The 12,027-nt window shown below is 40.5% G+C and overlaps 1 protein-coding gene and 1 long non-coding RNA gene across 4 annotated transcripts in view; one reads left to right on the top strand and one right to left on the bottom strand.

Annotated features, from left to right (window-relative positions):
• nags (N-acetylglutamate synthase) overlaps positions 1–7,289 on the bottom strand; it is a 17,674-nt gene extending 10,385 nt beyond the window's left edge. For all 3 annotated transcript variants that reach the window (XM_051389329.1, XM_051389330.1, XM_051389331.1), the window contains exons 1-5: positions 6,680–7,289; positions 2,899–3,179; positions 2,137–2,350; positions 663–843; positions 462–501 (exon numbers count right to left, since the gene is read on the bottom strand). In XM_051389329.1, the coding sequence (XP_051245289.1) occupies positions 462–501; positions 663–843; positions 2,137–2,350; positions 2,899–3,179; positions 6,680–7,054 (1,091 nt within the window). In that variant the 5' untranslated portion in view covers positions 7,055–7,289. The remainder of the gene's footprint in view (positions 1–461; positions 502–662; positions 844–2,136; positions 2,351–2,898; positions 3,180–6,679) is intronic.
• Positions 7,290–7,320: 31 nt separating this feature from the next.
• On the top strand, positions 7,321–10,088 carry LOC127357123 (uncharacterized). The gene is made up of 4 exons (XR_007882136.1): positions 7,321–7,495; positions 8,880–9,038; positions 9,163–9,258; positions 9,886–10,088. It is a non-coding gene; the product is annotated as an uncharacterized LOC127357123 (long non-coding RNA).
• The last annotated feature ends 1,939 nt before the right edge of the window (positions 10,089–12,027 follow it).

The following is a 12,027-nucleotide window of genomic DNA, read 5'->3' as shown; positions in this document are numbered from 1 at the left end:
AAACTAGAGCTTTTTGATACCAAATCACATCATGACATTTTTATGGTGTTCCTCAGGGTCCTGGTGCCTCAATGTGGTATTTTGGAGGGATTTTTGACCATTTGTATCAGTTTTCTAGTGGTCAAAAATGGTTACATTTTGTACAAAATCTGCATAACAAATGCCATCGACCCAAAAATGGCTTGAGAAGTAACTGAGTATGTGAATAGCTATCATATACTTGTATCATAATGGTCTACCATGGTCTATGGGGCATATACTGTTAACCTGCTGTCTCTCACTAAAGACAACCTGCCCCCCAAAAAAGACTACATTGGTAGGGAGGGCTGGAGTGGAAGAGGTTAAACCTGTGAAGGAGAAAGCAACTCAACTCTTCTAAGAAGGTCATTTGGATTATGACTTGAATGTGGGGTTACCGGTCAGATTACACACATTTGAGTGCATGTGTGATGAGTACTTACCGGTGTATGGGGTCTCCGTTTTTAAAGAGTGTCCCAGACCCTGAACCAGACAGAAAGAACCAGCAGTTACAGAAATCAGACACAAACTCATGTTAATTAATGTAAGGAGGTCAGAACCTGCTCCCCAAACACACACATATGGACCAGTGTCCTCTTGGGTTACACCTCAAAATAGACAGTCTGGATCGTCAGCAGTCTCACCTCTGTGGCTGAACAGCTCGGTGAGCAGCGTGTCCGCGGAGGTGATCACCGCGGTCGATTCAGTCGGCAGCTGGTTGAGCAGTCGGGCTATGGTGGTCACTCTTCGCCGCTCTGTGGTGCTCAGCCACGCCGCTGTGGACAAACTGGGCAGGTCGCTAGGCAATGACACCGTGCCGAGCACCTGTGGCATAAATAGACAGTGTTCAGGAGAAAGTTGCATGTTTTCAATCTTTCAAACTTGCAAACCTGACAATGGACACTACATACACTGCTCAAAAAAATTAAAAAGGTAAATAAATCACACATCGGATCTCGATGGACAAAATATTCAAGTTCAAAATCTTTACTGTACAACATTGTGTAATTTGTTGAGTACAAAATGACGTAACAACTGTCAATGGAAACCAAAATCGGCAACTGATTGAGGGCTGGATTCAAAATCACACCGAAAATCAAAGTAAACAATTGAAATCACAGGCTGATCCAACTAATGTGAATGTGTGAATTTCATCACAGTAACTCATAATGTGACTCAGTGTGTATGGCCCCCACATGCCTGTATGCACTCCCAACAATGTCTGGGCATGCTCCCGATGAGATGCCGGATGGTGTCCTGGGGGATCTCCTCCCAGACCTGGATCAGGGCATCAGTGAGCTCTGTGGCGCTACTTGGAGGCGTTGGATGCACGATACACAACATCCCAGATGTTCTCAATTGGATTCAGGTCTAGGGAACTTGAGGGCCAGTCAATGGCATCAATGCCTTCCTCATCCAGGAACTGCCTACACACTCTGGCTACACGAGGCCAGGCATTGTCCTGCACCATGAGCAACCCCGGGCCCACTGCACCAGTGTAAGGTCTGACAATGGCTCTGAGGATTTCAACCCGTGCCCAACAGCAGTCAGGGTACCACTGGCTAGCACATGGTCTGTGCGACCCTCCAAGGATATGCCTCCCCAGACCATCACTGACCCACCGCCATCGTGCTGGATGATGTTGCAGGCAGCATTACGTTCACCACAGCGTCTCCAGACTCTTTCACGTCTGTCACATGTGCTCAGTGTGAGCCTGCTCTCATCTGTGAAGAGAACAGGGCGCCAATGGCGTACCTGCCAATTCTGGAGTTCTCTGGCGAATGCCAATCAAAGTGCAAGGTGCTTGGGCTGTGAGCACATGCCACTAGAGGATGTCGGGCCCTCATGCATAAGGAGAGAGCTGTTGTCTGTGGCCACCACCTGCAAAACCATTCCCTTTCTGGGGGTTGTCTTGCTGTTGCCTCTCCAGTGCACCTGTTGTCACTTTCATTTGCAACAAAACAGGTGAAATTGATTCACAGTCGCTTATGCTTACTAACTGCATAGATTGATATCCCTGAAGTTTAACTGACTTGGTGTTATACCGTGATGATTAAGTGTTCCCTTAATTTTTTGGAGCAGTGTATATGGAAGTGCTGGTATAGCCGAATGTCGTGCCTTGCGTTCTTGGCTGCAGAGGCCTCCCGAGTTGTTCAGGAACATGACTTTGTGGGGTTGCAGGGCTCTGGAAATAGCTGCCGTCACCTCTATCGGGTCCAACATTACTGAGCAACCTCTCCCGTCCCTCCCCACCGGACAAACCAACGGGATAGTCCCGCAGTCCACGCTCCACTGGAGGAGGCTGGTGTCCACAGCAACGGAGGATGGGGCACTGCAAGGGAGAGGAGCAGGAAGGGGATGAAGGCGAGGTTAACAGAAGAAGAAGAGAGAGAGCATCAAAAGGATGGAAGAAAATCAGTGGAGGAAAACTAGTGTCACGATGGCTGTTTCCACTTGTTAATGCGTTAACTGTATTTTTTAGGTACGTTCATCACAATAAAAGTTAGCTTTGGACCTATATTTATTAAAAACATCATTAAAACATCCGAGTTTTACAATGACCAATACACATAAGGGACAGACATCTGACAGAGCCAGGTACTAAAGGCAACAAAAAGAGACATTTTTTAATCAAGCCATCAAAATGTCACATACTGATACTGATGGTGTGACAGTGGGTTCTACTGGCTCAGCGAATGATGGCAACTCTACAATGCCTGCATCAGTTCTAAAAACTTAAATGTTCTTAAAACTGATACAAATATTGCAGTGATGAATATACTGTCAGCTCCTTACTGAACAATTAAAAACAACTGTGAATGGATGGACACTACAGCGTATGGCTGCACAGCATTAAACTCAGTACTCCTCGACCCTGACCTGCTTCCGCTCGGGGCTTCGTGCAGTAGGAGGAAGGACTCGGCGGAGAAGAGCGGCAGGACGGTGGCCGAGTGCTGCTGCAGAGCCTCCGTCAGCTGCTGGCTCCGGCCCACCAGCTCTCGGGTGCAGCGAGACCCGGGCACTGCCTCCTTGGGCCCCATCTCCTCGTACTCAGACCAGCCCATCACCACCACGGGCTTCATATCCATCCGCTGCAGGAAGGAGAGCCCAAAGGCCAGTCTCTGAACCATTTCCCTGCTGTCGAATACTGAGCTGTCCACCTGGGAGAGACAGAGTTAGTTAGTAAGCACTGTCTCAAACTAAGTAGTTCTCTAAAAGGGGTTGTTCAGTCCTTTCCTATAGTTGACCATCTCGTGTCACAGATTTGTTTGTAAAAGCTCCGTTAAATTGTCAGCTTTCCTCAGTTTCATAGAGTCACAGTGGCTTTACTTTCTTTGCTTGTAGTCATGTTTTTGTGGCTCATTTTTGGGGTTAAGTTTCCTCTTCTTATTTTTTGTTGGTTTAGGAAGGTCTGATGGATTTAGACCCAAATGAGAACTTAACTTTCCATCTCTTGACTGCACTTCAACAAGCCTTAGCAAGACTGTTAGACCAGACAAGTGTCAGTTTGTTTGATGTTTCTGACAATGGGTTAAAAGTGTTGTTTCCAGGCCTGGTGTTTACTGGCTGAATTTTCTGATTTAACTATTTGTCTGCACTGTTTTTATCTACAAATGCTGCGAGTCGCCTTCCATTGAAGTTTCCATTGTTGCTATATAGACCAGAATGGAAAAACTGGCTCTAGATCAGGTCATTCAGATATTTTGCGCATTTCGTGGGCATTGCAGTTTCTCACTTGAACCTGGAAGAGTATGGAGGACTGAAAGTGCCACAATTAAATAAATAAATACACCATTAAATAATTACTTAAATGTGTCATTAATTAATTCAAATACCGATTCATTTAATGTAAAATACATATATAATTATTTCACTATTTACATTTACATTTCATGGTCCTGCGTTGCAGTGCTTCATGAATTACTTAAAACTGTCAAAGCCAGCCATCAAACTCAGAGGGTGGGGCCAACGCGAATCTAGCCTGATCCAATGCTTTGGTCTGAAGTAGAGTGCCTGGAAGATCTTCATGAACTTTCTAGGGCAGAGGTCACTAACAGGCGAGTCTGGACCCAGACACCGTCCTATGCGGACCCAGACCTATAATCAATTCATTATTGAGGATTCTAAATTTTGATGGGGAGCTTCTATTTTAACCAGCACAGCTTTTTTAGTCTTTACGGTATTTGTTTAGCAGATCAGGAAGCTCACAGACCAATTGCATGCTAGTTAAGCCATCCCACGTGATGCTGCTCAGCCAATCAAATCTGTTTAAACAGCGCGACTGAATACAGAGATGAGAGCGATGAGAGAGAAGAGACAGACGGAAAGAGAAGTCACAGATACATGGAGAGGAAACGGAGAGATGAGTGAGCGAGAGACAACAGAAGATTTATGGCGCTCTCTAAGAAAATCGAGCTTTTAATGGACAGATTCATTCACATTCATTCTTCCCACTGGGAGCACATAACCAGTGTGTCTCATATGTTCAGAGACCGCGGCGCTGATTAAAAGTGCCAGTGTGAAACGCCACTTGAGACAAAACACAAAGTTTTCATCAAACATACCCACTCAAGTCTGAACAAGGTCACAGAAAATAAGCAGGCTCAGATCCCAATATGATCACTCAACCAGTATCCTGACCAGTGTTGGGAGTAACGGCGTTTAAGTATAATGGCGTTACTCTAACAGCGTTATTTTTTCAGTAACAGAGTAATCTAATTAAGTACTTTTCCCATCGTTGCAACGCCGTTACCGTTACTGAGAATATAAAGTGGCGCGTTACTTGCGGTCCTACAATGTGGTGAATGAAGTGGAGCGGTGTCAGGCTTTCTGACAGCCACACATCAGCTGCCAGGAGAGGGCAGGGTGGTGATGATGACACCGTTGCAGATGCGATGATGATTGGCTGGGTGGACGGATGCCAAGACAGAGACAATGGCGACGAGCCAGCGAAATTCAAAGGTAGCGATATCAAACTGGAAGTACCGACACTACTACTCGCTTACTGAAGTTAAAGGCAAGAATGTTTATGTAACGTGTGAATTTTATTTTCAATATTTATATTTTATATATTTTTATTTCTATGCATATGGCCAGCTGCAATCTATTGAGTTCAAATAAATACCAAATGTTCTAAAATACTGTATATAGTGTTTTTATTCTTTATTCAGTGATTATAAACATCTTTAACGTTATAGAAGATGTTATAGAATATAATTATAGACCATAAAAAATAACATCACAGTTACTTTGCTGAGAAACTAATTACTTTTACAATGTGGTAACTGAGTTACTATCTCAGTTACTTTTTGGGATAAGTAATTTGTAACTACAACTAATTACTTTTTTAAAGTAAGATGACCAACACTGATCCTGACCCATTCATTCACTGCCCAACGAGGGAGAGAGGTTAGAGCTCAATTCTCTCACTGAACAACAGAAAGAGTATAGAAAGATATAAAAGGGAAAGAAAGAGAAACTGTTCAATTGTAAAGATGTGTTGATATTCATTTATAAAATTTGTTGAGACTGTTTATCAAGATATGAAACAGTTAACAAAAAGGGAAACTCAAGCTGCAGCTACACTTTATTTTTCAAAGTTAAACACTTTATTTTATTTGTTAGACTTAGCAGAGGATGTGGAAGCAGGAGCTGCTGACCCAGAGCATGTAGCGAGTAAAGCAGAGGAACTTATTGAAGTTCTTGGAGTTATTTCCGCACTTTCTGACCAAGATATTGACCAGAGTGACTGCAGATTTAGAAGAAGTAGTCCAATAGCGCCACCCAGTGTATTAGAATGTGTTCACTAGCTCTGCATTGATTTGTCTTGGCTTGATGGGCAGGGTAACCAATCAGGAGTTAGGTTCCGCTTACCAACTTTTGATGGGTGAGTTTGACAGTTTTAAGTAATTCATGAAGCACTGCAACGCAGGACCATGAAATGTAAATGTAAATAGTGAAATAATTATATATGTATTTTACATTAAATGAATCGGTATTTGAATTAATTAATGACACATTTAATATATTTATGTATTTAATTCCAATTTTAATTAATTAATGACACATTTAAGTAATTATTTAATGGTGTATTTATTTATTTAATTGTGGCACTTTCAGTCCTCCATAGAAGGGTACAGTGAAGCGAGTGCATTGCAATATGCAACTACACTGCTAGATGCCACCAAATTCTACACACCGGACCTTTAATTATAAATAATAAAGTATAATATTTTACCTCTGGCACCTGCAAGCTTCCATTTACGTAAACTTGACTTGACTTTGTTTTGGATTTTTTTTTTTTTTTTTTTAGAAAGGTCCAGGTGTAAGGTTTAGTAACCATTCTTATTTTCAGGTGATTATACACAAATGAAAAAACATCTGAATATTATATTATATTTCTGACAATAGATCCTTCTAAATGTTACACACTGGACCTTTAAAAACATACAGCCATTATTAACATAATTCAATTTGTGACTCGTTATGAATGAGTATGTAATAATAACAGCTAAGTGAAATAGGCCTACTTACATAGGCAGCATATTCATCTTAATAAACCAAAGTCGATGCTCAATAAACAACAGTTAGTGTGGCTTTAAGAGAAAACTTTCAACATCTTCTATAAACTTTTTTGAATTGATTCAACGTTAGCCCTAACCTCCAGCACGGCAAAAGCAGGAGACTGAGCCGAAGTCGATCTCTGGAACTGAGTCAGCCAGTACCGAGCCTCCCGGGGGTCCCCACCGACTTCGTTGAGAAAAGCCTTCACGTCCCGGTAAATCAGATTCCGGTTGGCGAGCACATTACGGTCTGTGGCGGAGAAATAACCCAGGTGCTCTTGCTGGGCCAGAGCCGCGGTTTTTCCTCCCGTGCCGGCCGCGTCGGAGCTCATCGGTCGGCGCTGTGGCCCCAACATCCTCCGCTGCTGTTGGACGCTGGTCCGGGTCAGCGCCGGGGGAGAGGGGCTCGACAGGTACTTTCCTGCCATCACCACGGCTCGGCAACCGGAGGAACCGCTGTTTACTTTGGCCATGTTGTTTCCTTACAAATTGTCGAATCCCCCGGGCCGACTGTTGAACTTGGGGAGCACCGCATGAGATCCCCGGCGAGTGTTAGCAGCTGTGTGGCTAATTTGGTCAGTCGGCTCGGAAGCCGTAAAGTGTTTCATTCAACTCGCTGCTGCGTCGGCACTTCTCAGGTTTCGATGAGGGGCAGGAGGGGACGGACCTATGTCTATAGGACGGACCATGGGACGGACCACCAGACCGACCCCCAATCAGTGGACTCCAATACTTCTTCTTCTTCCTCGGCTTTTAATGGCGGTTAACAAACAAGCTTGTAGGTACTTTACCGCCACCTGCGGTGTGACCTGGAGCGTGAAGCAGAAGATTGGCACACAATCAGTGACTGGAAGTTTGGATGGAAAAATGGAGGCATTTAAGGGAAAGAAAGGAAAAAAAAAAAACATTACAAGGTAAGCAAAATGCCGAAGCGTTATCAGTGTTCAGAAGAATAGATTTTGTCATTATAAAAATGTCTTTTCCCTCCCTTTTGGTCTGTCATGTTATAGACATACCACCACAACATCATTTATAAACTAAGTGACATATTTTATAGATATTTCATATTTTGAGCAGATTATTTCCTGTTTAGTGAACTTTTAATACAATTCTAAAGGTGAGCCAGCATGCCCCTGTTTGACTTGAATGGAACAGAACCTTAATTGGTATCATCATAACACTTGTGTTTACCCTATTATTTATTATTTAGTTGTCCTTTTGGCCACAGCACACAATAAAAAAATATTCCAGGACAACGTAGATTATTTCCAGGATATTTGGTCATTGTAATCAATTTCCAGGTGTTTCCATGACTGGAAAACTAATCTCAAAATTTCCAGATTTTCAAGTTTTCCAAAATATCTGGGAACACATGTAAATGTGAAATAAGACACAGTACAGATCAGACAAAGCATAGCAATGGCAGAACTGTGGAACATGCCACTTTAGTGCATGTAATTAATTTAGTGCATTAACTTAAAACAATGCAAAAGCAACTAGAAATAGGACTAATGCGTGTGCGCCTGGGTCTACGACTCTTCGACATGAAGGTATCTGTATATTAGGGGTGGAAGAAAATATCGAAATATATTGCATTTATTGTTGTTTTGTGATATTGTATCGACTGTCAAAAACACGATTGATTTTTGTGTTCAAACCCCCAACAGCTAGATAGCAGTGTTGTAAATGTAAACTGAGGGCTGTGATGTTGGATGTTACAGGGATAAATGCAAATGCAGATCTTTACCTTTTTTACTCAGGGTCTGAATACTTATGACCATGTGATATTTCAGTTTTTCTTTTTTAATAAATTTGCAAAAATTTCTACATTTCTGTTTTTTTCTATCAAGATGGGGTGCTGAGTGTACATTAATGAGAAATAAAATGAACTTTTTTGATTTTAGCAAATGGCTGCAATGAAACAAAGAATTTTAAAGGGGTCTGAATACTTTCCGTACCCACTGTATATATAAGAAAGAAGCAGTAATTTCTGCAAAAAAATTATATTTCTTTTGGATAATTATGGTTTTGCTGTATTTATGTGTGATTTGTGATAGTTTATCAGTTTTTTCATTCCTCTGCAAAATTTAAATACTTTCCTGTACCTAAGGGTGCACAGGAAACCACATATTCACTAGATATTGCGCATGTCGAGTGTAGTTTTTTGAAATATGTTTTGCTGTTAACATGGTCAGATATTTAACATGGTGCAGACTCAGACCCAGGAACTTCCTGTACAGAGAAATTCTGACATTATGGTTTGAAAATTGATAATATTTTTTTGGTTTTCTTGTTAAGATATCTGAAGAATTTCATCGGATCACGAGCAAAGACCCCCTGGGGACTTTCAATGCATCCCTTGACAAATTTGGGCCTGGCCTGCTGAAAATCTACAGGTCTAAGAAAGGAGCTTTTGGTCAGGAGATGGAGGACCTCCTTGATCAATTTGATGATCAGGTCAGTGAAGTGCTCCTTTGCCTGGCAGTTTTAGAAGAGCATGAATATACTTTCTTATTAGGAATGATGACATTACAGTACTATACTAATTGAAATACTCATGTTTTCCACTGGATACTTTTAGACATCCGACATTGTGTCCCACTGGAAAACAGCAGCACTGAGAGGCCTGCCTATCTACCTCTGCGAAGATGCAACCAAGTTTTTCCTGAAGTGCTTGGTAAGTAATAGTAACTGCAGGAAAGACAAATAATTCAGGTCATGCAGCTAATTCCTCATTCCCACAAGATGTTTTTAAGGAGTAGTTAATCCAAAATGTAAAAGTACACCTCCCCAGGGCAGTTTATCAGTCCAGATAATTTTGGGGTGAGGGTTGCAGTTTTCCACTTCAGATCCCTTTTTTCTGCTGAGGGGAACACTTGGTCATTTTGGGTGGTGTTTCATCACAAGGTTGGTGGGTGACATTGATTAAAGAAAGAGATTTACTTTTTCTGGTTAATACCTCCACAAGTTAAATGGCAGGTCAGTAGCATGGTACTAAATGTTTAATTTCAAAATCAGTAGAAATGTATTTAGTCTGAATGTTTTTGTTTTTTAAATCTTTCTTAAACAAATCATTAGTTTGAATGCTGAATTTCACTTTATAGCTGCCCATTTTCTTCTGCCTTTTTAACATTTCAACTTATTTTAGCCCTTATGAAGCCAATCATCTCTCTGCTTACAAGTTATACTTTTCAGCTTTAGCATTAACCTTTTCAGCACTCACACATTTTTTTCAAAAAATGCTCTTTCTAGTTTGTCTTACTTTTTCTAAGCTCTTAATAATGTATCTGTTCTTCTTCCTCAGGACACCAACACTTTGGGAATAATCATTATTTACATGTTCAGTAAGCCTAGTGTTGATGTCAAATACTCAGCATGGAGGAAGATTCACCCCAAATGTTATTAGAATATAGAGCAGTATGCATGTTGTTTTTTACACATGTTGTATTTATGATGGTTTTCCTGTGTTCACTGGTAAACTGAATAAAAAATTTCAGATAACATTCAGCTGTAGTCTGTATTATTAATTATCCATCTATTGAGCAGTTTTAAAATAAAATTATAGCAACATAAATTTTGCTTGATTTATAAAGGTAAAATGTATGTTTATTCAACAAGAATATTTGTGTTAGGTGAATCAAGAAATATATACCATTGAAGGAATAATTGTATATTTATACAACAAGAATATCTATGTTTAAAGAAGGTAGAAATACATGACATTGATGGGAAAAATTGTTTATTAATTCAACATAAAAATCTGTGTTTGGTGAAGGTAGAAATACATCGCATTCAAGCAAGAAGTTCTTTATAAGTCTCACAGTATTATCCTCATAAGGTGAACAAAAAGATCCGAGTTGGCAGAACTCTTGGCAAAACTTAAAAACCTTAGTTAAGTCAACAACACCTGGCAAAAGTTGAGAAAACTCAAAAATCTCTTGCATCATGTTGCCTTGATATTTTACGTTTTCTTGACTTTTTCTTTTTTACAGTGCACTGGCTTCTCTTACTTGTTAATTGGTGAAGCTGCTCAGTTTTGGTAACACTATAATATGGTTTCACCTACCAGTTAAAGCTGTAGCTAACCTTTATAAAAAATTAACCTCTGAGTTGAAACTGTCTCTATATTTCTGACAGTAGTTCATGAGACAGTTAGGTCCATATATATTTGGACACTGACACAAGTTCTGTTATTTTAGCTGTTTACCAAAACATATTCAAGATACAGTTATATAATCAATATGGGCTTAAAGTGCAGACTCTCAGCTTTAATTTGAGGGTATTCACATCCAGATTGGAGGGGTTTAGGAATTATAGCTCTTTAACCCTGTAACACCCCTTGTTGTAAAATTACAACGTTACCTTTAGCCATTCTAAAAAACAATCTGTTATATTTTATCTTATGTTTTACCACATTTACATAGTCATTGGGTCCTGTTGTTCAGTCTCACAATGCTATTGGATGGTACATTTGTTTATAAGTCCCGCCTTATGGCCATGATCTCACTCAACTTGTCAAGGTTTCTTTCGAACAACATCTCTTTGTTTCATTGGACTAAATTCATCAGATTCTAGTAAGTAAAATGTCTTTTACATTTTTTTTGGTTGTTATTACAATGTCCAGAGCATGTACATATGTAGTTATTGTGGAATAGATTCATCAAATTTCATTTAGAGCTTGTTATATATTTGTTGCAATTCTACAACACTGGGTGAGTGTGGTAGTCAAAATAGCAGGCTTGTTGCAGTGGGCCCAAACAGGTTGCATTCCCTCCACTACACCACTGCCTCTAACAAAGTATTTTCTTTATACATGGACAGTATACATTCAAACCTTGTGTTGTGTTCTGGTCAAATTTGACTGATTTAAAAGTTTTATCTCTAAAAATGTAGTTAATTTGACCAGACTGACCTAAAATTCCATGACTTTGTCCACAAAGAGGATACCAACAGACAATTCAGTTCTGGGAAAGGTGAAAATGTTCCTGAATGTGGGGTGTGGATATAAGTGGGGGTATGCATGTTTTCCTTTTAGTATGATAATTAGAGAGCACACAACGCAGTATTGTTATGTCAAGGCAGTATTGTTTGACTAAATGGCTGGTGATTGGGATGCATATTTCTTTTAGCATGATAAGTAGAGAGCATAACAAGCTGTCAAGGCAGTATGAAAGTATCCTATCAAGGGGAAATTCAGCAGCATCAAGCAATATATGCAAGGCAAGCCAAACCCATGGGGATTCAAAGTGTGGGTGAGAACTGGAATCTCTGGCATGATGTGTGACGTCTACCAAGGCAATGTCAACGGGAATGCGAGCCAAATCTGAACTTGGATTGTCAGGTGATGTTGTGATGAAGCTTGATTCCACACATCCAGAAGGTCAGAACTACAAAATGTATGCAGACAACTACTTCACCTGTGTTCCATTATTAGTGAAACTCCTTG

The sequence above is a fragment of the Dicentrarchus labrax genome, unplaced genomic scaffold, assembly GCF_905237075.1.
Source record: "Dicentrarchus labrax unplaced genomic scaffold, dlabrax2021, whole genome shotgun sequence".
Lineage (NCBI taxonomy): Eukaryota > Metazoa > Chordata > Actinopteri > Moronidae > Dicentrarchus > Dicentrarchus labrax.
Note: the sequence above shows the minus strand (reverse complement) of the source record. Positions and strands in the feature narration are given on the sequence as shown.